Genomic DNA, 27,123 nt, shown 5'->3' with positions numbered 1-27,123 from the left:
CTTCCAAGGAAAATTAGAATTTTATTTTCTCAAACATGGTATTTTCTGAAGCCTGATTTACAAGACTAACTAGTAGATATTTTCTCCCACTTTGCTACAGATTACACAATCTGGCAGTTTCAATTTACATGTTTGAAGTGTTATGGCCTTGAGGGCCATGCCTTTTTCAAAAGGCAGAATGCCCCTAGCCCTTCTAAGGAGCAGCCCCCCTCCGGCCCCTCAAGGGCAGCGGTGCAGCGGTGACCCGTTCTGCCTCCCTGCCGGAGATGAGCTGCCTTCCTACCCTGACTCAGGGTAGCCCAATCACGCAGGGCCCTGCCTGTGGAAAAAGAGACGGGCCCTCCTTCGTCTGGGGCCCAGACCCCAAGGGGCAAAGGGGCTTCAGGACACAAAGGGCAAAGGGGTTTCTCCCCCTGGCCAAGAGCAGCTTGGCACAGCTTCTTTAGGAGGCCTCTGACAGAGGGTCTGTGTGCATCCCCAAATCACCCCTTTCTCTTCGCGGCTGGCTCCCTGTGCAACCACCTGGGGATCCTTCAACTTCTGGTTCCAGCAAAGGATTGGTTGGGGCAGTGGACAGAGGTGGCCTGTTCTTTCTTTGCAGTGTGTGTGTGTGTGTGTGTGCGCGTGTGTGTTTGTGTGTGTGTGTACGCGCACCTATGTGTAAGGGGGTGGAGACAAGAAATAGCAAAAGGGAATGCCAGCCCTGCCACCACCCACCCCTTGGTTCCTCCCTGCTCTTCCTCCCCAGAATACCCCCCCAATAATTTTGTCTTGTTGAAAAACAAAATCACCCAAGCAAAGCTGCTAATCTTAGGAGCGCTAGATTTTAAGCCATGACCTTTCCCTGCCTAGACAAGCATGACAAAACCTTTGCTGATCCTCTCAGCCCTACCAGCGAGAACCAGTTAAGAAGGTCCCTGTTCTGGGCTGGGTCCTTCTCACAGCCAGTCTGCCAAGTGCCATCTCACCAGCAAGGGAGGAGAGCCAGCCAGCCTGCCAGCTCAGATTCTCCTTCTCCTTCACCCCACCCCCAGCCCGGGCACCTCCATGCTCCAAGGCACGTTTTGCGGGAAGGAGGCAGGCACTGAAAGGTTGATATTCCTCAAGAGGTGCCTCAATAGCAAGAGCTCTTACAGCTTCATAGTGCTTGACAGCCCTCTCTAAGCGCTTCACAGAGTCAGCCTCTTGCCCCCAACCCTCTGGGTCCTCATAACAGCCCTTTTGATGCAGAACCAGCTAGGAAGGGCGAAGTCCCAGCCCAAAGCGCTTGGACATGGCCAGGAGGCGAAGTGTGTGCTGACACAGAAAAGACCAAATACAGGCAGGGCCACTATTGCTATCCCTGCACGTCTACCAGAGCAGCAGCCACCAATTATTATTATTATTATTTGACCAGGGACCGGTTTCCGGGAAAACAGTCTTTCCACAGACTGGCGGCGGTGGGCAGGGAATGGTTTCGCACACTGCCTTGATCCTGGGTATGCGCAGAAGGTTTGCTTGCTTGCGTAGCCTGTTTTCTAAGAGGCCGCAGCAAAGTTGCGGTCGGCGGCCCAGGACTTGGGGATCCCTGTAGCCCAGATGCGCTCCAGGACATCTTTCACATCTCAGCTCTGTGACACAAGCATATAAGCCTTTTCGCCTCACACCTTCCGCCCACAAGGTGACCCAGGAGATTCCTGGGAATTAGTCAGGGATTTGCCTTCCATCTCAGCAAACCTGGTTTGTTTTATTCCAAAAATTCAGCACTGCCACAAAATACCTGCCCTTTCCAGAGAATTGGCTTTTAAAAGTTAGGCTTGGGGGTTTTTTAAATCCTTTTCCAATTTTTCCTTTGCCAGGAAATGTCTATGGAGCTTCTCAGACATGTGTATCATGGTTGTCTCAAAGGGGTTTTTTTTCCTCAAAAGGCAACTGGACTTTCTTTTTTTTGGGGGGGGGGGGCTCCTCAAAAACTTTTCACTTCTCATCCAGGAAGCTTCTTCAGTTCTGAAAAAGTTTGTCAGGGAATCTTTCTGCACTATCGGGTTAAACACTTTCCCACCATCCCAGGTTGGAAAAACTAGTCCATGACATCTAAAGCTCTCTACCAATCCCTAGGCTGCCCCCACAGCCTCACCTCCAAAAGGTGCCCGCCCCCATCACCCACAATCACAATAAGCAAACCGTCTGCTTGATTCCTGTCCTCCCTCCTTAACTGGGGCAAAGTGACCACCAATCATGGAGCTGCAGTAGGAAGAGGTCGGCTCCAGCATCTCTGGGCCACCTCTGTTCCCCTCCCCCCCACTGTCCCACTGCCATGCCAGTCTAATTGAGAGTGGGGGAAGGAAAAATGGCAAATAAAGGGGCCCACCTTTATTTAGGATTTCTTTTACCTCCCTACCTTTTTCCACACAGCCTCCAACCTGGCTGCTGAGCCCCCAGACAAACAACAACAAGTTGGAAGGGACCTTGGAGGTCATCTAGTCCAACCCCCTGCTCAGGCAGGAAACCCTATACCATTTCAGACAAATGGCTGGCCAGTCTCTTCTTAAAAACTTCCGTTGCCACCAAAAAAGGAGGAAGGTCTTGCAAGAGGCTTTTTGGAGGAAGAATAGGCGAGGTTTTAAAATTTCCCATCTCTGGACCGCTAACCTCTTTCCAAGGAAATGGGGACCAGGGCCAGGAGATGCTACGGCCCCAAGGAGGCCGCCTGGGATGGATCCAATCAAATCTCAGTGAAGGAGGGGAGATGAGAAGATGATGAGGTTCTTGGAAACCGTGGCTGTCACAGGAGTAAATACGAGTCAGGACCTCATCCAGGGCACTCAAGACAGCCATGCGTCTCTGGTCAGAAAATCACCACCTGAGGTCCGGAAGAGAAACATCCCTCTTTCCTCCCCACGAAATGGCTCCTATCTGAGAACAGCTTCTTTTGTTGTGGCTCTCCCATGGGAATTCCTGAACTGCACAAGGAATTGTTTCTGGCCAGAGCCAGGTGGGTGGGCTGCACAGTTACAAGATCCCTCTGCAATCAAAAGGAGCCACTAACTAGATCCCACACGGTTTGTGCCACAAGACCTCTCTCATAAAAATAGGGTGGGATCGCAGGGCCCCGTTCTGTTACTAGTTGTTTTTTAAACTCGAGGACAAAAACGAAGGTCTGGTATGAAATGAATGCCTAAGGAAGCTGCCGTGATGGTTGGCTCCGGGCTGAGACAGCGCCAAACCTCCCGAAAGCAGAGCAGCGCAGGGGACTTTGCTGGATGGCAATAAGATGGTGAAAGCAACATCTGCTCCTGCCAGAGAGAGGAGACAAGGCCAACGGGTAGCTGGCCCTTTGGGGTGGGGGGAGGGCACAGGAAAGCCAAATGGATCATTAGCTTTGATCTCTCCGGCTCCCCAGCCCAAAGTTCTAGCTTGGCCCAGCGTCTTCGCATTTCTGTGAAGGGATCAGCGGGACAGCCCCCTCCTCCTCGTGGCTTGACCCCCGGCAAAGACCCCCCCCCAAGCCTCTCGGGCCTCCCGTCTTCAGGCTCCGCCCCCTCCGAGCCTGGCGGGCCTCTCTGCAGGGGAGGCTGAAAGGCAGCAAAAGCCCTTGAAGACATCCGCGCCAGGCGCTCGCGGGCGCCACGTTGCAGGGGAGCAAAGTGAACGCGGGCAGCAGGCGCGCGCCCCGGCGAGCCTCTCGCCCAAGCGGCTAGGAAGCCTGGGAGGGTCCCGGGGCCCTTCCGTGGGACGGCTGCCGCTCGGCGCCTCGCGGGGAAGATGCCAGCGGCCCCACGTCCCCCGGCCTCCTCCCTTCAGGCCCGGCGGAGCCGTCCGTGCCGGGCCTCGAGGGTCAGCAGCCGCGGGCTCCGGAGAGCCCGCAGCCGCAACGGGCTCTCCACGGGCTCCCTAGGGCGCTTTGTTCCCGCCGCTTCTTTAGGCGAACGAGAAGCGAGCGAGCGACCCGACGGCCGAACGAGCCGCTCGGAGCTCCGTCTCCGCGCCCGGCCACGACGCTCGCACGGAGCCCGAAAGAGAAGAGGGGCGCGCCGGCGCTTCGCTCCCCTCGGAGGGAGCCCGCCGGGCTTTTCTTAGCCGCCCGGCCGGCCCGGCCATACGGAAAGCGCCCCTCGCGCCGCCGGAGCCCCCCCTCCAACCGCGCCGCCTTTTCCTCGCCGTGCAACACGAGTCGGCCGCCGAGCTTCCCGGGCTCCCCGGGCGGCGTCGGCGGGGAGCAGGGGAGGCGCGCCCGGCCCGCGCCCACGTGCTGCCCGCCCTCACCCGCTGCGCCTGGTCGTGGTGGAGCTCGGTGAACAGGTAGGCCAGCAAGTGCGAGGCGATCATGGTGCCGCCGCTGCTGCTGCCGGACGGCCCTGGCTGCGCGACCACCGGCGGGAGCGGAGCTCGGACGGCGCCGGCGGACAAAGTGACTGGCGAGGCGCGCCGGCTAATCAGTCATCCCGGCCGGCTTCCGCGTGACGCGCCCTGCCCGACGCCGCCCATTGGCCGCGGGCGGAGGGTGTGTGCCGGCGGGGAGGGGGCAGCGGCTGTTCCGGGGGCCGGGCGGCCAGGCTGCCCCCCCGCGCGCCTCGCGGCCTGGCTCTCGGCACGTGCGGGGAGACGGGCGCGCCCGCGGCGACAGCGCCCGCCAGGCCCCGGGCATCCCGGCGGGGCGGGGCGGGGCGGGGGGCGGCTGCCCGGAGGGCGCGAGGAGAGCGGCGCCTCCCGAACCTGGTTGCGGGGGAAGCGGCCACGGCCCGGGCTGCGTGCGGGCCGCGCCCTCCACCCGCGGCGGGGCTTCTGTGAACGCGTGCAGAGCGCCTTGGCCCGGATGGCGGGCGGGCGAGCGGGCGGGCGGCGGGGCCGGGCCGCGAGAGGCTGCCTGGGCGCGCCGGGGCTCCTCCCGGTCCCGCCCGGAGCGCCTCGCGCCGCACTGCCGGGCTCCTTCGGCGGCGGGCGGGCTGGTCCGGGGAAGCGGGCGCGAGGCCTGGCCGCCTCGAGGGGGCCCCGTCCCGGGCGCCGCTTCCTCCGAGAGGGGGCCCTGGAGCCGCCTGCCGAGCTTACGGGTCCCGGGGTGACCGCAGCCGGGTGCAGCCTCCCGCCCTCGAGCCGAGCCGGTTGGGGCTCCACGCGCGAGGGAGTCGCCTTCCTGGCGAGGGGGGCCATCCGCCTTTGGCGAGCGCTCGTCCAGTTTCCCTCCCTCCTCCCGCTTTTGTCCTCCCGGAGAAGCTCGCGAGGGAGGCGCCAGGCTCCCCCGGCGACGCTTCCACGGAAGAGGGTTTGGATCCTGCTCGGTTCGCTAAAAGCGAAACTTCAGTTACTAAGAAATCCCTCGGACAAAGAAGGCGGCCGCCGCCGCCCCGTGTGAGAATACGCTGCACGCAGCTGGATCAGTTTAATTAAGGAACTTGATCCAAACCAGGGGTCTTCAAACTTGGCCCTTTTATGACTTGTGGACTTCAACTCCCAGAATTTGCTGGCTGAGGAATTCTGGGAGTTGAAGTCCACAAGTCATAAAAGGGCCAAGTTTGAAGACCCCTGATCCAAACAGTGTAGTATTTGAAGGCGATACTGTGGTTAACGCTGTATACGTCCATTTGCAAGACGTTCCTATTTCTAGCGTAGCAGAGTGAGTGCCTGTTACTCGTCCCAGCATCTGCCAACCTAGCAGTTCGAAAGCACGTAAAAATGCAAGTAGAAAAATAGGGACCACTACGGTGGGAAGGTAACAGCGTTCCGTGCGCCTTTGGCGTCTAGTCATGCCGGCCACGTGACCACGGAGACGTCCTCGGACAAGCGCTGGCTCTTCGGCTTTGAAACGGAGATGAACACCGGCCCCTAGAGTCGGAAACGACTAGCACACACATGCGGGGGAACCTTTACCTTTACTATATCTAGTCTGTATTAACTGACTTTTAAAACTGAGCAAAAAGATAACTGCCTCTAAAAACTGTGTGACAATGCGTTCAGTTATGTAAATAATAACTGCGGTGCCTGGATTCACACATTGTAACATCGTTACAGCATAGCAGGGAGATGTGGGACTTGGGAGAGAAAAGCTTGGTGTCCCATCTATAAATTAGCTCCTGAATATCGCTAACAGCTTGAACAAGGGTTTAAAGCCTGATTTATGCTCAGGAACTCAGCAGTTGTCTATATTTTGAGATTTGAGAAAATACATGATAGTGTAATGTACTAACTCTTCCAAAGACAGATTCAAGATTGAAAAGGATCCTGATATACTTGAATGTATACAAATTTAAGATCACAGGAATGATAGTTCTACAGCACCTCACATATTGTGTCCAGTTCTGGTGGCCACAATAGAAGAAGGATGTTGAGGGCCTGGAAGGGGGCAGAGAAGAGCAGTCAAAATGGTGTGGGGGGGGGGTCTTGAATCCCATGAAGCTTCAGAAGAACTGGGTGGGTGTTTTCTTAGTCAAAGGAAAAGCAGGTGGAGGGGGGACATCACAACAGTCTTCCGAAACGCACAGGGCTGTCTCAAGGAAGAGGGGTGGATTTATTCTCCATACTCGGGGTAGCATGAGAACCAGTGGGTGGAAACTTTGCAGAAGGAGATCCAAACTGGAAATGAGAAATTCCTCCCCAGCAAGAGCTTTTCAGCCGGGGAATGTGCTGCCTCTGAAGTCAGGGGCTCCGTCCCTGGAGGAGCTCAAAAAGCCTCTGGGCATTCCTGCCCTGGGTAGGGAATGGACTAGAAGACCTCCAAGATCCCTTCCAACCCTTGGATTCTAGGATTTTGAACAAATGAATGAAAGTTCATTTTATGTCAACAGTTCAGAATGACAAAGATCAGAGCTCCATTTTGCTGAAAGGGCATAGAAGGATAAGAGGGATGGACTCAGCTCATTTCTAGAAATGCAAGCCACACAAGGAAAAGATTTATTTTGTCTTTTGCCATTTAAGTGTGTATATGGGGGTGTGTGCTATCAGGGAGGGGAGAGAGCAACAAAGAGATCCCCCCCCCCGAAATTAAAAGCAAAAATATGTTTTAATGTGGGCCCCCTTTCAATAGTGACTCTTTACAAAGCAGTGCCATCATTTCATCTTCCCGGCTTTTTGTAAGAGAAAGACTTCTATCAGGTCCACCCATGAAGGAACAACTGTTTGCTCTGCGGCAGCAATTTCTCGCATTTCTTACATGCAGTAGGAGAAGAAGAATTGTTTTGCATCATCATCAAAACATCAAAAGAAAATGTCAGGGACAGGAAAGAGAGAGTGGGTGCCAGCAGCCACCACAACAAAAATGAAATCCTGGACCGGTTCACACCACGCACTCACTCACAAGGCTGGACTTTTCAAACGCCGCTACCCTTAAAGCAGAGGCCCCCAACCTTTTGGGCACCAGGGACCGGTGCCACGGAGAAAGGTTTTCCCACAGACCAGATGGGGTTTGGTTTTAAATACTGCCTGCATCCCAAGGATGGAGCTTTGCTTGTGTGGCCCACATGCTGGCATGCTACAGACTGGTGCTGGTCCACGGACCGAGAGTTGGGGACCCCTGCCCTAAAGGAATTTGGGGTATCCCCTTCACCCAGGAATAAAAAAATAATTCATTGGGGTTACGGCTGGACAGCAGATACAGGGAGCGCTTTTCATAATATATCGTGGCCGAGGGCCAACACCATAGCAGAGCAAGTGCCCCAATTGCACAGGAAAATCAAAGAGAGCTCTGACATCTCTCCCAGATGTTGCAGTGTTGGCCAGGTATAAAAGAAATTGGGCTTGTGACTGTTCTGGGGTCCTCAACCCACAGCATGAGATACACTGCCATAAAGGTGTGCAGTGAATAACGAGTTGGAAGGGACCTTGAAGGTCGTCTTGTCCAACTCCCACTTTGGGCAGGAGACCCTCTACCATTCTGACAATAACTGTCCAATCTCTTCCTAAAAACCACCAGTGATGGAGCATCCATAACTGCTGAAGGCAAGCCGTTCCTCTGATTAATTGTTCTCCCTGTTAAGGAATTTCTCTCCTTGATAAGTTTCCATCTGTTGCTCGTCCTGCCTTCTGGTGGTTTGGAGAATACCTTGAGCCTTTCTTTTCTGTGGCAGCTCTTCAAATATTAGAAGGTGCTATTATGTCTCCCCTAGACTAGGCATGCCCTGTTCCTGCAACCATGATGTTGGGTTGCCTTTGTGGGAGGCAATAAAGATTCCTGGTTGCCAAGGTGGCGCATGCTGGGTTGTGTCAATCAGCCTCCAAAAGTCTGCCTTTTTCAGAACTGGCCCAGTGGAAAAGAGCCTTGGTTTCGGTGAATGCTGTCATTCTGGCAGGAGGGCGGGGAAAATGTAGGCATGACGGAGCTCCTGGATGCCTTTTGCAATCCTGTGCAACAACTTTATGCAGACATTTCACAAGGAACCCACAATTTCCCTCTTGCAGTGTGGACTTCAGTTAGCCTAATTGTGCCACCCACAGCAGCTCTCCATAAATGTCCCAAATTGATTTTTTTAGCCTAAAACCATTTTTAGGTGTGGAAAATAGTTGTATGAAAAAACTCCTTATATGTCTGAGCTTCCTATCACGGGAGAGTGAGAGAAGTGAAATCCCCACTGAGGATGCCACAAATCTCCCATGGCTACTAACAGACCCAACCCTTCGGGGGTTTTGCGCCCTTCCAGAGAAAACCCTCAGCATCTTCTGGGCACAAGCGGTAGCTCCAGGTCAGGTTAAGGGCGGGCAGCCCAGCACCTTCGCTCTGGGCTCCAGAAACGAAGGAAGAGTTCTGCTGTAATTTGCCAGGATTCCTGCCACACCAAATGCAACAGTTCAGGGGCTGGGATGGGGTGTCACAGATCCTCCCCGCCCCCAATCATTCTGGAAACCAGAACCAGGGGCTTCCAAAAGGAGGCACCCCCCCCCCAAAAAAATTGACAGCTAGCCTCTAGCAAACTCCCCTTGCTATTTAACCTCAGAGGGACGAGGGTGGGGTTTGCTTTGGATTGATGGTGCAAGCATGAGTTTACAATAAATTCAGAGAAGCAATGACCAACGAATAATTGTGACAAAATGATGTCTGCTGGGACACAAAAAGGTGGAAGTGGCTCATTAAAACTTGTGATATCATTTCCAATAATCCCTGATTGATTGTAATATTTTGTTACTGTCAATTTCAGTGTTTGGTTTGGCAGTCAATCAGATAAAGACATTTAAATAGCTAGGTAGATTGCAAAATATTTGCAACCTGTGGCAAGCAGACACTAGAAAGCAGGCAATCCTATTAAAGCTGAGTTTTTTCTGTGGCCAAAATTGGGGGGAAAAGCCATTTAATGAGAAGATCCTGAAGGAATGCAGCTGCACAGCCTGGCAGAGACCCCTGGCTCGAGTGCCCTTCGGGGTTCCAAAAGAGGGCTGCCACCTGCAGTACTTTGCAAAGGTGAGGATTGCGCTCTGCATGCTCAGCAGAATGCACAGCAACCTCCAGAGAGGACAGACATCCTTGCCACTTTGCCTCTGAATGGCCACTTCATGTAGGAGGGCAGACCCTCCGGGCAGGAGATTCCAGCCAAAGAAAGCGCTTCCTTTCGGGCTAGTCTCCTGCCTTTGTGGCAGATGAGAGCAGAGTCGCAGGATTAGAAGGGACCTCAGAGGCCGCCTAGTCCGGACGCCCGCCCAAGGCAAAGAGACCTTGTGCAGGTAGTCCTCAACTTACAACCGCAATTGAGCTCAACATTTTTGTCCCTAAGTGAGACAGTTTGGAAAAGGTGATCACATGTTCCCAGGACACTGCGTCATAAAGATGAGTCAGTTGCCAAGCCTCTTTATTTTGATCACGTGACTATGCGATGCTGCAATGGTTCCAAGTGTGAAAAATGGTAAAAACTCACTTTTTTTAGTGATGTAACTTTAACGGTCAGTAAATGAACTGTTGTAAGTTGAGGATTACCTGTACCATCCTGGTGAAATGGTAGCCTAGTCTATTTCTGTAAACCTCCGGTGATGGAGCACATACAACTTTGGGAGGCAAACTATTCCTCTGATTAATTGTTCACACTGTCAGAAAAGTTCTCCTTAATTGTAGGTTGGGTCCCTCTTTAAAGATCTCGCATCGATTCCTTCTTGTCCTGCCTTCTGGTGCTTTGTTGAATACGTCAATCCTCTCTTCTCTATGGCATCCTCTCAACTCATGGAAGAAGGCTGTTGAGTCACTCCAATCCCAAAGATGCTTCTTTCACGAGGCAACTCGACTTTCTTGTCAGTTTCTTGTCAAGTTGCCTTGTGAAGAAAGCCTCTTTGGGATAACTGTGACCTGGATGACTGAGAATCTCCATCCTCCGTCCTCTTCAATAGGCGAGACATACCTAGCTCTGTTGATCATACAGTTCAGCTTGCAGACCCCTTGTCATCTTTGTTGCTATTCTCTGCAGTTTCTAGGGTCTCAGCTTCTTGTTTGTATTGTGGTGACAACAACTGGGGGCAATATTATAAGTGTGCCCTTACCAGTGCGGTATATAATGGTACAACGACTTCATGTGATCTTGATTCTATTCCTCTGTTGATGGAGCCGAGGATTGCATTGGGTTTTTTTGGCACCTTCAGCACACTGCTGGCTCCTACTTACCACTCTTAAGCCAGGTACTGCCTATTCTCTACCTGTGCCTTTGGCTTTTCTTGCATAAGTGCAGGACCTTATTTTTCTGGCCACTGAGCTGCATCTTATTAGATTGGGCCAATGCTCAATTCTGTCAAAATTCTTCTGAATCTTGAGTGTCTTCGCCTTAGCAATTCCTTCCAACTTAGTATCATTTGCAAATTTGACCCCTTCTATCCCAGCAATGGGGTGGGTGCGGTTTTGCTATGATACATCCAGCCTGCAGGCCGGCAGTTTGACACCCCTGATTTAGGTCATTTATGAAGATGTTGAAGAGTACTGGACCTAAGACAGAACTTTGGTACACCACAGCACGCTTACCTCCATCTAGTTCCATTGTGGACCATGTGCTGGTCAGTAAATCCATCTAATGGTGCTAATTCCACATTTTTCTAACTTACTAAGAAGCAGGCTGTGATCTACTTTGTCAAATGCCTTACTGAAGTCCAAGTATACTATGTCCACAACATTTCTCTGGTCCACATATTCACTTGATCAGGAAAGGCAATGAGATTTGTTTGGCATGATCTTTTTGACAAACCCATGTTGGATTCTAGTAAGACCTTTGCTCACAAATCCTCCACTTAATTATCTGTCCCAGGATTTAAACAGATGTCGATGTCAAGCTGATTGGCCTATAATTTCCTAGATCCATTTTTCCCCTTTTTGTATACTAGAAGCACATCAGCTCTTTTCCCGTCTTCTGCTAGTTCCCCAGTGCTATAAGAGCTCTGAGAATTACATTCAGTGGGTGAGTAAAGGGACATTAAAAACAGACTCTCCTCCCAGTGACAGTCCAAAACAGTATCACGTGCCCCATTGCGCAGGATCCTCCCTCCTTGTTGGATTATAAGCATGGATTTAGCTAGGTGTCCTGAAGTCAGAGGGATGCTGGAGATGAAGAAGGGGGGAGGAGATGGAGAAGGGGGGGCAAAGGCCACAGCAACCCCAGTTCTTATATTAGAGAGGTCAGGTGTGTCAGCCAGTTGCTACAACCATTGCTCCTTCCTGCCTCCAGTTGACCTCCTCCTCCTCCTCCTCCTCCTCCTTCAAAGGATGGGATCTTTTGGGCACAGAAGACTTGGCACCACGGGGTCGGCGGGGGTGGGGGGGAGAGCTGCGCAATCACATTCTTCACAGGAAGAGGAAGCATTTGGTAGGCTGCTGCTGAGGAGAATTGCAAACTTCCTTTCCAGAGGGGAGAAGGAGAAGGTGACACAGACAAATGTGCTAAAGGAAAAGAAAGTCCCAGAAACGGAGACAGAATTGTACCTTTTAAATCAAACCAGATGCCGTTTAACTCATTTCCCAAGGGTGTGTGTGTGTGGAATAATAATTCCCATATTTTACACTCATAAGACTGAGAATTATAGGAGGTCACAGATGTGGAAGATGGCAGGATGTCCATCTGTCATTACCACCTGGTTGACAACAAGATGCAGACGCAGAGTGGAGGATAATTTTACGCCATTGAAAACCAGGAGCAAGAATTGGTGACAGGAATTTAATTTAGTGGAATTCTATGATTGTATTACAGAGAAAGTGATTTTTCCCATAATTTTGAATTACAAGCCTTTCAGATAATATCTCCCATTATTAATACCTACCTTTCTAACCTGTATAACTGATGGGAAATGTAGTCTAGCATATTTAGAGAGCTGAGTAAGGCAGAGGAAGCCAATAATTAGAAACATCCATCAAGATGTTGCTCAAATCCCCTTGCCGCCACCAAGTTCTACAAGGAAGACCCAGCCCCAGTGAAACCTTCCCCTTTAAAACATTTGTGTATTTAACCTATCCAGCCTCCAATTAACTCGCAAAACACATTTTCTACATACCACCACACAAGGTGTCCTCAGGCTGCATTTTGCAAGCAGGGTTTTTTTGGGGTTAGGATGTGGGTGAGGCCCTACAGTATTTAATATCACATCTGTTGTAATCAGTGCTGGAGTGCTTACACACACACACACACACACACACTTGCAACATTTCTTCCATTACCGCTGCATATCGCAAAACTGGAATTTTGTTACATAACTTCCGTGTAAGGGAAATGTTTCAAGCAAAAACAGAAGTGCCGGATTGCGCAGTGCAGGGAGAGAAACCTGAGGCTGACCCAGACCCCTCGAGCCAAACCCAGGGCCACAACCTCAGCCAGCAGCTGAAGCCCCTCTGAGGAGAGGTTGAGGCCGACACCCACCCAGGAGCTCCAAAGCCCCCCCCCCGTCCGATGCCCAGCAGCCCGTCCATCTGTGGTTTCCTCTGGACCAGCTGACTTGAAGAACTGTCCCCCCCTCCCGCACCATATGGGGGCTCCCCGTGCTCGACTTCCAACCTCTGCCTTCTTGTCTTCAGCCTGGGGTAGACCTTCCCAGCTGCCTGCTGGGCGACCAGGATGAATCGGACTGCCTTGCAAGCCCTGGGTTTTATTCTTTTCATTGCCACAGTGGAAGGATCCCCTTTGCCAAACTCTGCATTTCTCTTAGAGAGGTTTCCCAAAACCTGAGGAGCCACCAGAAATATTTGAGGTTAAAAAATGGGCTCCAATCGAACGAGATGTGTTGCTCATCCTGAACTTTTCAGAGTTACAAGCACTAACCACCACAGGGGGGTAGGAGTTGCTTAGTAAGATCAGTACAGGGAGTCCTCGGCATATAACCATTTGTTTGGTAACCATTTGAAGCTACAAAGGCCCTGAAAAGGTGAGTTACGTCCAGACCTCGTCCTTATAACCATCGTAGCATCCCCGCAGTCATTTGGCAACCAGCCTGCCTTGATGGCTGCAGGGTCGTGTGACCCCCACGTGTGACCTCCTCAGCCAGCTTCCAACAAGCAAAGTCCGTGGGGGAAGCCAGAGTGGCTTAACGACTGTGTGATTCACTTAACAATTCCAATGATTTGCTTAAAGACTGTGACAAAAAAGATCATACAACTGGGCATAACAGCTGCTTTGCTTAGCAACAGAAATTTTGGTCTCAAAAGGCGAAGGGGTGGCAGGTTCTCGTCGTCAACTGAGTTTACAGGAACAAGATGACTAACCCCTAGGCGTGGCAGTCAATGTGTGGCAGTGTTTATCAGCCCCCCCCCCCCGGCAGTCGTGGCGACAATAGTCAAGGGCTCGCAGCCGCCGCTTGCAAAACGGGTGGGGGGTGGGGAAGAGAGACCCTTCGGCTCCAGGCAGCAGCGGGAAGCACAGCGAAGCCCAGGCAGCGCTCCGCTCCGCGCCGCGGCAACAGCCCGCCTGCCCCGCGAGGGCAGCTCCCCACCAGGTCTTCAGCTCGCACCGGTGATCAGGATCCAAGTTCGGATGGTCTCCGAAGCAGCAGCGACCAGCCTCTCCTCCTCTTCCCCCCCTTTCCTTTCTAGTTAAAAGCTACGTTCAAAACCCCAGCAAGCTTTCCCTCTTCCCTCCGCTCGCAAGAGCCCCTTGCCAAAGAAAGCGATAAAACTCCTCCCTCCCTCCCTCCATTTCAGAGGAAAGGAATCGCACAGAACCCCAAACTCCTCCTCGGCTTCACCTGGTCTCTCCCCCACAACAAACACCCACCATCCCCCTTTCTTTCCTTCCGGCAGCAGCTGCTCGAGCCTCCCGCTTCCCTCTCTCCGGCCAGGCTCCCACGAAGCCTTTTGGCCAGCCCCGCTACCTGTGAGTGTGTATCTTCGTTTATTATGCTCAAAGACCAGCAGAAGGAGGGAAGGGCAAAGTCAATTAAACAGTATAAAAATACCAACTATTCTATACTTTTTTAAAAAACCAAAATCATACCAAAAAAATTCTCCACAATTTATATAAATGAAAACAATCTGGATGAGAACCAGGTAGATCCACCTGCCTTAGAACTGGCAATGAAGACCCTGAAGGGGTGAAGCCTTTGCCTTTAGCCAAGTGACAGCAGCCAAGAATCAATCCACAGGCGGCCCTTGAGAGAGATGCCATGAAGGGCTTGGAATAGAATAGAATAGAATAGAATAGAATAGAATAGAATAGAATAGAATAGAATAGAATAGAATAGAATAGAATAGAATAGAATAGAATAGAATAGAATAGAATAGAATAGAATAGAATAGAATAGAATAGAATAGAATAGAATAGAGAATAATTCTTTATTGGCCAAGTGTGGTTGGACACACAAGGAATTTGTCTCTGGTGCATAAACTCACAGTGTACATACAAGTAATAGTGATAATCGTATGAAAATAGATTCATAAATCATAAAATACAACTCTTCATCATAAATCATAAGATGCAACATTTAGTGATAGTCACAGAATACTAGCTAAGCAAACAACATAGATCATACTAGGGTACTAGGGATTCCATCCCTACAAAGATCAGAATCAGGCAGGTCGTGGTATTCCCTGTGGTACACCATGAAAGCACAAGTTGGGCCTTGAAGCAGGGGGGGGGGGAATCATGCTGACACTATTTGCATTGCAGAAGAGCACTGAGAATACTGCGAATGATGACCAAGAAAACCAACCGAGGATTCATCGTACTAATCAACCCAGAGTTTTCACTTGAGGCCCAAATGGCCCGGCTACAGTATCCTACTTTGTGCAAAGACCCAGCTCTGGAAAGAGGGAGGAAAAGAGGAGAAGAGGACGACCAGCAGCCAGGTGCAGGCACTGTGGTGATGGAGGCTCTCTTGGAAGACCTGAAAGAGCAATTTAGGGATCATCATCGCAAAGAAAATGTGGTTTCCAGCACCGGCTTGAGGGCAAATAATCACCGTAAGCAAGGTTAACATTGAAGCTGAAGTCTAGTTGATTGTGGAAAAAATAGGAAAGATCTCTTCTCTTCTCTTCTAAAAACCTACCTGATTAAAGATTTCCTGCTTCTTGGTCTCCTCCCTGTCATCCATCCTGTCCAATTTCTTGGTAGCAACTGCAGGTGATCTGGAGCTGCCCTGGTGTCCTCCAGCTCAGGAAGGCATGAGCAGAGGACAGCTCTGGGAGCATTTATGAAGAAGCTGGCTGAGGTCACCAGCTGGGCGAGGCTGAGTGTGTCGCACAGGCAGACAGGATTGTATGCATTGAATCTGACTTCTGGGCAATGAGGGAGGCTGAGAAGGGACATTGGGCACCACATCTCAGCTGTGGCTTTTCCTCTTGGGCAGTCACTGCCTGGCTCGCACGCTGGCTGTGGGAAACAACAACTGTTCACTGAAGCATCTGCAGGACAACACAACCTAGGAACTGAAGGGCTCTGGAATTTTTTTAAAAAATTACTGCCAGTTCTGTGATGGATTGCAGTATTTCAGTGGTTTTAGTGAAAGAGCAGCATGTCATCATCAAAATGCTAAGGAAGCGTGCTTGTTGCTAATTTGGGGGCATCTGTCACAGAGACCCCTTGTGCAAAACCTTGAAGCCACCCCAGATTCTTTCATCGTTGGTTTTTCCTTTCTTTCCATTGACCATAAATGGGGAGGAAACGTGCTTCGTCCCACCACACTGCTGTCTGAAGGCAGCCCCGGTTTTCAGCATGGATCCACGAGGAAGACCAGCTGCCCCAGCTTAATAAGACTTAAAGGAAATAAGGACTTAATACTTAAGTCTTAATAAGACTTAAAGAGAGTAAAAGACGGTCCTGCCCAACCAGAGCAAGGTTCTGTCTTGTTTCCACTCTGGCCAGTTCTGGGGAGCTTCTGAGCAGCCATGCAAGTGTTGTTCCCAGCATGTGGCATTTAGAGGTAGACTGCCTCTGGTCATGGAGGATCTGTTGGCAAAGTTTCAGTTTACACAGGCTGCATGCAGGTTGCCCACTGGCAGCAGGGGGGCACGTCTCTGTATATGTGCCCATGCCTCACAATACCCGTTCCACCTTCTTAATCATTCTCACTCCAAGTACACCTCCTTTATGTATTACGCATTTCTCAGAGAGAAATGAGAAACTGATTTGGCACAGAATTAGTTTGTCCATCATGGCAAGCTGGCTCTCCCAACTTTTTCAGTTGAAACAGAACAAGCCACATTAATGTGTGATGTGTGAACAGTGACCCAAACTTATTTTATGACATTCAGTTCCCTCCCTCCTTCTGGGCCTTGATTCTGCTCCTTTTGATGGAAACCCAGGGGCCTTGCTGGGAATGGCTCCTGAAGCCCTTGAAGCTTCAGTGGGTGGACCGATTCTCTGGGAGACAAGGACACCACACAGTAAGCCTCCTTCGCTTGCCTCATGGACCCCCCTTGGCTGCTCTCCTTTGGATCTCCGGCCGGGAAGGCTGGCTGCGTCAGGCTCGGCTCAGAATCAGGGCCTGCTTAGCAGCCAAGCACCAGCAAGCCCAGACCAAAATTATGAGCATAAGACATTTCTGGGACGATGGGTGACTCGAAGCTGCTGGCTTTATCCTATTGGCCAGGTGTCTGGGTGTCATTTTATACTTTAAAATAGAGGATGCTAATCAATTAAGGACAAAGTGCAGGAGTACTGGCTCCTGAGAGTTTTCCCTGCACAATGCATGTTTTTTCCACTTTGCACAAAACACTTGGTGCTCAGGTGGCCTCATTGAGGGGACCCTTTACCATATTTCAAACTGTCCATCTGGCCTTACCCTGAACCCAGAGCAAGGACTGGGGGAGGTGTGTGTGCTGCCTTTGCTCCCCATTCTGCTCCTAAAGCAGATCCTCAGCTCTGGACCTGGTGAAACGGGAGAGCCTTGCCACGTGCAGAACTCTGTCTTGCAGCCGGCTCGTCTGGCAGCAGAACAACCTGGACACCTTTTTGCTGGTCATTGTGTGAATGAACCTGACTTCAGTTTGGATGTGGAGCAGGTGGGAAGGGATGCAATAGCTGAGGAAGAAGGAGCAAAGGGTGAGGCGGAAGCCCTCCCCCCACAGGCTGAGTCAGTGCCCCAGTGGGGCCCCATCCCCTCTCTTTGAGGAGGGACGTGACCTGAAGCACACACGTGGGGTGGGGCTGTCTTGGCCTTAATGGAATGAGCAGGGGAAAGAAAAGCGGTTTAAAGCAGAGCCGAGATGCTGCGCTGTTAATTCCATCCCAGGGAGATTAGATTGTTGGGCAGAAGAGCGCAGGAAGGAAGACGCTATCCTGACATGACCTTCCTGAATGCAGGCCAGGCCAGGGAACTCTGCAACTTGTGACAAGAGAATCAGCTGCATCCCAGCTTCTCCAAGGACCCACTTTGGGGATCCAGTGCCACGCAAACCCAGGAGAGCTGCTTGATCGGCTTGAAACTTCTCCTGCCCTGACACTGTTTCCCTCGACTGACAATCAGAAAGAGTCGGCACTGCCAAAGCAGCAAAAGTCCTACCTTTTGATGCTGCTGGGAATAACAGTGGCCCCAATGGGTGGGGGGGAGTGAGGGAGGAGAATGGGGAAGGACACTAAACCACAGAGAATTGGGTGGCTTGCCCTAAAGAGGTAAGAGAGAATTATCAGGGGAAGTATTTTATAAGCATGCATGAAAATCATTTATTTGGGGATCCAAATGTTTCTCAAACTTTCTAAATCGGCAGCAAGCAAAACCCCCTTCACTATTATTTTTAATATTGTAGGACTGGCTTAGCTGGTTTTAGCAGGGAAACCGCATCTTGTTGAAAAACCTTCTTTTGCTTTTAGAGTTTTCCATTTTGGCTCTCATTCTTGATGTAAAGTTCCTGGAAAACTGCCTGATAGCCTTATCAAGGAACTCACATCAGGCCAGCAATTGATTCAGGGTTAACTCTCCCTTTCCTGTTGCTGATAAATTAGCTAGAAATGACTAGCTAATGAAATGGAGACTGATAGACTCTCCAAATTATGCCTACTAGAGCAAATAAAACTACAATCACAAATCTCCTGGATCACCAAACTAACAAATTTTGTAAGAAGCTGTGGCCTTCCTGTCTCTTGCGTAACAGAACAATCCAAAAAAAGAGTTGTCCAAAGAATTAAGGATATAGAAGCACAAACTGATATAGCTATCCTTGGTAAGGTGGGTAACTTGAAATGGCTGAGCAAATACAAACGTACTTTTCAAGTGGACAGTTATTTGAAGTTACAACTCCCAAAACATCTTAGGGAGATATTTACGAGAGTGAGATTCGAACAGCTTGACACAATGGTCAGATATGGGAGATTTCATGCTATACCGTACAATGAGCGTCTCTGCATTTGCGGAGCGGCAGAGGTAGAGGACCTATTTGACTGTTGTTTGTATAAGAGGGTGAGAGACAGGTATCTTGGTCTATATACCAAACGAATGACCCATTGGGATCCCCACAGAAAAATAACTTACCTTATGTCTGGCCAGAACTTGAAAATAACATTTAATGTAGCACAGTACTTAAACAAAATGATCCGGTTGAGATCTGCATATGTGGGACTGATTGGGGTAGATTGTAAGGGCGACTCCAAAATATAATGTTATCATATTTTATCTATATCTTAAATTATTGTACATTATTACAATTTCATTTTAGATTGTATTTTATTACTATCTTATCTTAAATTGTATTTTATCAAATTCCATTTTAAATTGTATTTTATCAAATTCCATTTTAAATTGCCTTTATCAAATTTTAGTAACAATTTGTTGCTGGAACTTTGCACTTTGATATGGCCCAAGGGCTAATCAATAAAGTTGTTGTTGTTGTTGACTATTTCTACCATTAGAATTCTCATCCTCCTCCCAGGGTTTGTCTGTTTGTGTTTTAATGTGATTCAAGTGTAGCCATCACAAAACCCTATCAAAGGGACAGCTCAGGGAGAGAAAAATCCACGGAGAGGGCTGGATATCCCAAAGCAGAGCCAAGGGAACGGGGGGGGGGCAGGGGAGGGCTGTGTTCACCCAGTGCCCACAATCCCCCATGAGGAAGAAGCCCTCCTGGCATCCACCCTCTCTCCCCCCCGCCTAACCCCATCAAGACCAGTGCCAGCTCCCCTTTCTCCTGTCCTTTGGGCTGGGAGGGAGACCCTCACCACTCAGCTTCCTAATCAGGACCTTCTGCAAGGAAACGCTGCTGGCAGAAGAGACCACGGCACACAGAATACCGAATGCAAGATTGTCATCTTTGTGTTTATGGATTGCTTTCGTGGGTTTTTTGTGGTTTTATTTTTGTGAGCTCCCCAGAGTGGTGTTCTAAAATAGGCTCTCAAAAGAACCTTTTGAATAAATAAATATATTGACCTATGTGAAATGGAGTTAGCATACACAAAATGGCCTCTCTGCATTTACCTGGGGTTTTCTGCACACAAGCAGCCTCTGCCTCCCTCCCACCTTGGTTCTCTAGGTGGCTTCTCACTACTTGGTGCACAGCTTGCAACACTTGGAGGAAATTATTGACGGCAGGTACTGGGGAGTCTGAAGGAGCCAATGAGAAGAGCTGAGGGTGGAACCCATAGCTCATGAAGAACAGTAACACTCTGGTGGAGGCATGCTGGGGGTTATTTTAGGCAAACTCCACCAATGCCAGCACCTCCTGCTGCTGGTTGTTGAAACATCGTAGGTACTGTGACATGATGGTGTTCACTCTCTCTGTGCCCCCATTAGTTTCCATGGGATGGGCCAAAGAGATACACGCCTGGACTTTCGGTTCCATTACAGTAGTACCATCTACTGGAAATGCAGCATAAACTGCACACCACTGTTGGATACTACCCGTGCAGCTGGAACACATGTGCAATGAAGCGCGGGTGAACTCAGGCTTGCGGTTCCACTCACTAGGGGCATACGTCATCCTAATGTCGAACCTTGTGAAAAACAGCAACCATCGCACCTGTCACTGGTTCAGTATCCTGGCAGTCCATAGGTGCTCTGGGTTATAATGGTTTAGACCTCAACTTCGTGGCAGGCCCCCTCCAGATGGCACTGCCACATCTCAAAGGCGACTTTGACCACCAACAGCTCGGCCCATATTGTATAATTCCTCTCCTCCGACAGCTTCCGGGAATAATAGGCACATGGGAACAAGGTACCTGTGGGGACAAGGTACCTCTTCCCTGCACTGGGGAGGCCGTCTCTGGAGCACCCTGCACAATTTGGACAGCACATTTCTGGAAGGATTCTGGCAGGCTTGAACAGGTTTAGAAAAGGCGAGGAAGGTGAAACAGGACCTGCCCTTTCAGGACAGTCTGAAAGAATCGAAGATGCTCATTCTAGAAAAAAGAGGACCTGGTATCAGGTCTCCCCTCCATCCTCTTTTTTCTAGAATGAGCATCTTCAATTCTTTCAGACTGTCCTGAAAGGGCAGGTCCTGTTTCACCTTCCTCGCCTTTTCTAAACCTTCAAGGGAAGCCACTGGAAAAATGGTAAGAATTATTTTTCAGGCACCAGAAGTAACAGGTATAACATTTAATTCAAATACTGTATAGGGAAAACTTCCTGATGGAAAAGTCTGACCACCAGTCGAACAGTCTCCCTTGGAAGTTGTGAGTCCTCCATTCCTGGAAGCCTTAAAAAGAGATTGGGCGGCTACGTCTTGACCATGCTACAAATGGATTTTTCTGCACACTGCAGAGAGTTGGACTACGTGATCCCACTGGTGCCTTCTGGCTCTACAGTCCTGGGATTCACTGAAACCCATAATTGGTTCCAGCATGCCTTTTGAAAAGAAGAGGCTGAAGGCTCCCCAGCCCTCTTATCCTCTGCTTGATTATTTTAGTTTATTTGAAGAGGAAAGACTGAGAAGTTAATCACAAAAGAAATGCAAGTTGTGGCTCTTTTTCAGCCATGGGGGAAACCCAAAGGAGAAGTTCTGGTTGCCTCATCCTTTCATTGCGCCAGCTGCCTTTCCACAGCCAGGAGACAGTGGCAGCCACTGAATCCTTGAAAAGAAAAAGAGTCTAATGTTTGGCAGCAAGAAGAGCCACAACAAAACAATCACCCTCACAAAATCTGCCTTGGGTTCTCCTGCCAGAAAAACCATTCTCCACTACAATCATCAAATCCCTCCTTCAGGTTAAGGTTATATTTACCTAGCCATGGTTTGCTGAATAAATCACTGTTAGCTGACTTCACACAACACACGAAGCCAGAACCCAGTGAATACATTAACATGAAGTGTGAACACAGCCAATGTTGTTTTTCTCCCAGACCCCATGCAGGATTAAATGACTTACAAAAAACCTTACGCTCCATGGATCAGGAGCCACCTTGATTGGTTGAAATCTGACAAATACTGTCAGAACCCATATCTACAGGGTTCCCCTTCCCCCTCCTAACCCATTCCTTTTCTGCTCTCTTTCATCCTGACCCGAATCTCATTCTCTTCCATACCCCTGGGGGTGGGGGGGGAGTGCTTCTGGTTTATTGCCTTGATTTCCTCTATTGCTACAATGTAACATTTTGCTTTCCTGCATATTTCTTCTGTGAACTTTCCTCCCCTTGATGTCAGCTAGCAAAGGGGTGGGTGGGAACTAAAGGAATGTAACCTCTGGCAACTGGTTTATCTCCGTGTTCCCAAGATAAGATGTGAAGAGCCGCCAAAACATCGTGGCTGCAGTGGAGATGGCCTGATGTTATTTTCCCACTAGGAACCTGGCACCTGGGGATTGGCCTGTTTGAACTGACCGAATAAACTACAGGGTGAGGTTTCGCTTGGGACACTTAAACCTATTGATCTGAGTGGGAAATCCTCAGATCCTGTCTATTATGCCTGCTATCAACTTCTCCTAATAAAAGATCCTTTTGTAGGAAACTGCTTCCACGAGTTCTACTTTCTTGGGATGAGGCTTTGAAGTGGGCCCTGACAAATACAAAATGCATTTGTCATTACATTTTACTGAATTAAGATATTTACATTATGTACAAATTAGATTTCCTGGATCTGGGGAAACCGAATTTTAGCAAAGCTATACAAACACACTTTGGGTCAAGTCCCTGTGGAGCCACAGTCCTGTGGGATAATCTGGTATCTCATGTGAATTAGTTGAATTATTTCCCAAATGTTTGACATTTGAAGCATATTAAATCTTCTGGTTCTAGTTGTGAACTGCTAAATTTAATTTTCATATTGCATAAAGATCAAGAGCATGTGTCCATCATTTCAGTGTAACATTATGACTAAGGAAAATACTGAGACAATTTCCTGGATTGCAAATGACTTAGGCACTTGTTGGGCTATACACTATTGATGGATTTTTGATGAAGTAGCCCTCAGAAGTTGAACAAATACCTATTCTAACTAATTAAACTAATTAAACGGGGGTACAATTTGAATGGAGTTGTTGAAAGAAAAGTCTTCATCAGGGTCTGGTCCAAGCCAGGAATAAACAAAATGGAGACTGCTTTGGAAAGAAGGTTGTAGTTTCTTAAAGAGCAAAATCACAAGACATGAGGCTCTGGAGCAGCTGACCACAGGTTGCTGGGAGTGGTGGGTTTTTATACCTTCTTGGGCTTTTGTGTTTGGAGTTCCTGTTCCTGTGGCATGAACTTGGACTGGAGGTTCAGCGTGCCTTTCTGATATTGGTGGGTTAATCCTATTGTGTCCCAAAAGTCATATCTTTAAGAGTTTGGGTGGGGTATGTAGATTTTAGGGGTCTTTGTCTTTCTAATCTCATCAGCTTCTAGCTTCCTGAGTCCAACCTTTCTGAAAGGATTATTGAATTTGCATTTCTACAGACCTGGTTTCTGCTGAGTTTCTGGCTGGGAGGGAGGGAAAAGTTTTCTGCCTTTCTTTAAGAGCTTCTCCATTATTCCTTTGGAGAAATATATTCTGCCTTTTTAATATTCCCCAAAATATTTCTTTCTCAGGGGAGGGAGGGGCTGACTTCCCATAGAGTAATCAAGATGCAACAATGGAAATTGGAAGAACATTAAATTATTTTGAATATTATACCTAGAGAAAATTGGTATAAAATATTTTATTATTGCTATGTTACCCCAGTTTTGATTGCTAAAATGAACAATTCATTTTGTCTATGGAGATTCTCAGTCATCCAGGTCATAGTTGTCCAAAAGGTGCTTTTTCAACAGGCAACTGGACTTTTTTGTTGTTTTTTCCCTTGAGAATGTATCACTTCTCATCCAAGAAACTTCTTCAGTTCTTCAGATGTTCAGAAGGAACATCTTCAAGGAAAAAGCAAAGTCCAGTTGCCTTTTGAATAAAGGACCTTTGAGACAATTCATTTTCAAACAAATTGCTAACCATATAATGAGCAACACTTTGCCCATAAATGGTGGTAATATTGCACAGGTTGTTGCTTTGCCAGCAGGGCAGGGCAAGGATCAGGTGGCAGGCAAGGGGTTCTCTTTGATCTAGGGACCATAAGCACACCAGTGATCACATTCTGGTGACACGCACACCCTCCCCATAGATAAGAGTAGGGAGCAGACAATCACATCTAGACACAACTTACTTTATGCTCCATGGAGGAGAGTGCACCCGCCTCCTGTGGCCCCTGCTGGTGAAGGAGTCCTAAAGAATCCCAGGTTTCTCTCCCTTGTTTTATGGGGGTGGGGGGGTATCTCAGCACATTATCCAAATCGAAGACATGTGGTTAGTTTTGGGAGCCAGAAAATAGGTTAGTTCAGTGCCATGGTTGTGCAAAACACCATGTTTAAGCTGCATGATTCCATCTGCATCTTGCAAAAGAAAATTTATTTCTTTATTGCATAATTTATGAAATTGATGTGCCACCCATCCCACTCTCGAGAGTGACTCTGGGCGAGAATTCTTAGTCCAGATCAATCACAAAAATCTCTGGCGTACTTAGGCTGGACCTCATTGGTGCTTGCATTTTTAGAGGAAATCCAGAAAGCATGTTATTAAACACAAAGACACACATTTTTCAAAATAAAATACTGTCTATGCTTCCTTTAATATTTTTAAAGGACAGACCGATACACGGTTTTTTTTTGTTAATGAACAGATCAGTTTAAAAAAACCTATTGTGGTAAAAGTGGGGCTTCTATTGCTTAGATTTGCTAGAAAACACTTTTTAATTAAGGTGCTTCCTAATTTTCTCCCTTCCATCCCACCCCCAGAACTTGGGAGTTTGGGCCTTTGTCCTGGTCAAGACACAAACCACCCCGAAGCAGACAATTCACTCACAGAGCATCTTTTATCATCCTAGTAATGAGCCACCAGCCTAGCTGGTTAAAGGCGTTGACTGGGAATTCTTCATGGGGGAGGGGAGGGGGGCTCCTTTCCTTGTAACTTCCTCCCCCCCTTTATTTATTTATTTATTTATTTACATCTGTGGCTTCCTTCAATTTATCAGGGGAATTTCCCATTAGAACTTTTCCCGAGAGCAAATTTGACAGGTTTCACAGCTTCCTCTTCTGTTTCAGGTTTGTTAGGTTCTGTAATTCTGTAATTCTTTGTGCAGGAAGCTCCATTTTCCTGGCACTGGGCTGAGGGGTACAAACTACTCAGCTGCAGAGCCAGAGGCGCTTCTGGAGGCTGGATAGGGCTGGAGGCAGCCTCTCCTCGTAACCTATTGTTCCAGAAGCTTTGGAAGAAAGGACTTCCTGGGGAGGCCTTTATATGGTTAGGGTTTTGGAGAGTATTCCTAGGACGGTTGGGGACCCCATAAGGGTGGTCATCATCTGCAGACGACGGAAACAAAAACGAGTGTTCTGAATTTAGCTAAAACTGATAAGAAAGCACCTTCAGCCCCATCCTCCACCTCAGCAAGCCCGGTATATCAGAGATCAATTGGATCAATGCTTCAACAAGAAAAATCTAACAACTTTCAGAAGGAAATGCAAGTGGTATAACAAGCGATCCACGAGGCAATCTCTTCTCACAAAGAAGATACAAGGAAAAATAACAAGGAGACAAAAGACAACTTTGATAAAATAAATCAAGAAATTCATAACATAAACTCTCAAGTAGAAAGCCTCCAACAGATGGTTAGAAAGAATGAACAAAGAATGAACAGAAAATAGAAGACAAGTCAGTAGAGACTGATCAGAAGATGGAAGAAATAAAAGTTGAATATCAGAGGGCGATGCAGGCAAATAGAGATCTGGAATAAGGAATTTTTAAGATGAGCATTGAGCTGAAACCAGAACTTTTCTTGCTGAGATTAATGGAGAGCCAATTAGAAAAGAGCCACAGAAGATTATTTTTATATATGACTATTATATACATAAAAATAGAAAGACACTGAAATACCCACAACAGAGGAATGGATGGCGAGGATGACAGAATTAGCAGAGATGGAAAAATTAACTTGTTTGATTAGAGAAAGATCAAGAACTATGTTTATCAGCGACTGCAAATCCTGTATTGGCTTTTTTGCTGAAAAAAGAGAAAAATTAATTGGTGATTTATGGGTTTGAAGATTAAAAAGGGTAGCTTATGAAAAGGAAATATTAATGCATTTATAACTGCTGTGAAAAAGATTGGAAGCTGCTTCTCTTCTCTTTTTTTTCTTCTCTATTTCCTTTTTATTTCCTTTTTTACTTATTTATTATTCTTTCTTGCTTCTTTTTTAAAATCTGCATCATTTTTATCTTGCAAAAAAAATATTAAGAAGAAAAAACAAAACTAGTCTAGGGTCTCCTGCTCGAGTAGCGGTTGGACTAGAAGACCTTCAAGTCTCTTCCAACCCAATTATTATTTGTTCTATGTTCTAGTCAAGGGAACAGCTGTTGTTCCAATGAAAACAGCAAATGTGGAAACATTTCTTAACAGAATAACAGAGTTCATTTCAGACAAACGGCCGTCCATTCTCTTCTTCAAAACTTCCAGTGAGGGGAAGCCCTTCCCCTGATGGATCGTTCTCACTGTCAGGACATTCCTCCTCAATTCTAGGTTGTTCTTTGATTAGTTTCCATCCATTGTTTCTTGTCTTGCCTTCTGATGCTTTGGAAAATAGATTGACCCCCCTCCTCTTCTTTGTGGCAGCCCCTCAAATATTGGAAACTGCTATCATGTCAGCCTTAGTCCTTCTTTTCATTAACTAGCCATTCTCAATTCCTGCAGCCGTTCTTCATAGGTTTCAGCCTCGCGTCCCCTAATCATCTTTGTTCCTCTTTTCTGCACTCGTTCCAAAATCTCAACATCTTTTTTTTATTGAAAAGTTTTAACATACAATTTTCCTTTAAAAACCCCCTCCCCCTCCCTTCTCCCCCCCGTACCTCCCCCCCTCCCCCCCTCCCCCCCCCGACTTCCCAGAGCTAAATACAAGGTATATATATAAAAAGCAATCATAAACAACCATATACTAACAACTATAAATTCTAAAATCCATCACTCTCTAGCTTATATAGGATAAAACAAGCCTTAGTAATATTAAATATATATAGAAAAACCAAAAGAAAAAAAGAAAAAAAAAGAAAGAAGACTTATTCAAATGCTACATAAAACTTCTTAACCCTATACTTGTTCTGGATAAACTCAATCCATTTTCTCCATTCCATAATATAGCGTTCTTGCGAGTGATCTTTCAAATAGGCCGAAATCTTCGCCATCTCTGCCAGGTCGGAAACCTTTAAAGTCCATTCTTCTATGGTCGCCAGTTCCTCTTTCTTCCAATACTGACCTATCAAAAGTCTTGCTGCCGTAATTAAATTCAACATCAGCTTGGTGTCCACAACTGTAGCATCTGTAATTATTCCCAACAAAAAAAGTTGCGGACAAAACTTTATCCTCTG

At 48.2% G+C, this 27,123-nt stretch overlaps 2 protein-coding genes across 3 annotated transcripts in view; one reads left to right on the top strand and one right to left on the bottom strand.

Annotated features, from left to right (window-relative positions):
* LOC310643979 (hexokinase-2-like) overlaps positions 1-15,497 on the bottom strand; it is a 42,596-nt gene extending 27,099 nt beyond the window's left edge. Inside the window, exon 1 of one of the 2 annotated variants that reach the window (XM_083368711.1) lies at positions 15,397-15,497. In XM_083368711.1, coding sequence (XP_083224837.1) covers positions 15,397-15,441 — 45 coding nt within the window. In that variant the 5' untranslated portion in view covers positions 15,442-15,497. Of the gene's footprint in view, positions 1-4,245; positions 4,430-15,396 lie in introns of those variants that run through there. The other variant, XM_083368712.1, reaches the window with a different exon arrangement.
* The window catches only part of BOLA3 (bolA family member 3), a 460,366-nt gene that overhangs the window by 395,764 nt on the left and 37,479 nt on the right, over positions 1-27,123 (top strand). The gene's annotated exons all lie outside the window — the stretch shown is intronic.

Source organism: Vipera ursinii (assembly GCF_947247035.1).
Source record: "Vipera ursinii genome assembly, chromosome: 8".
Taxonomy (NCBI): Eukaryota; Metazoa; Chordata; class Lepidosauria; order Squamata; family Viperidae; genus Vipera; species Vipera ursinii.
The sequence above is the reverse complement of the archived record's forward strand: the minus strand, read 5'-3'. Positions and strand labels throughout refer to the sequence as shown.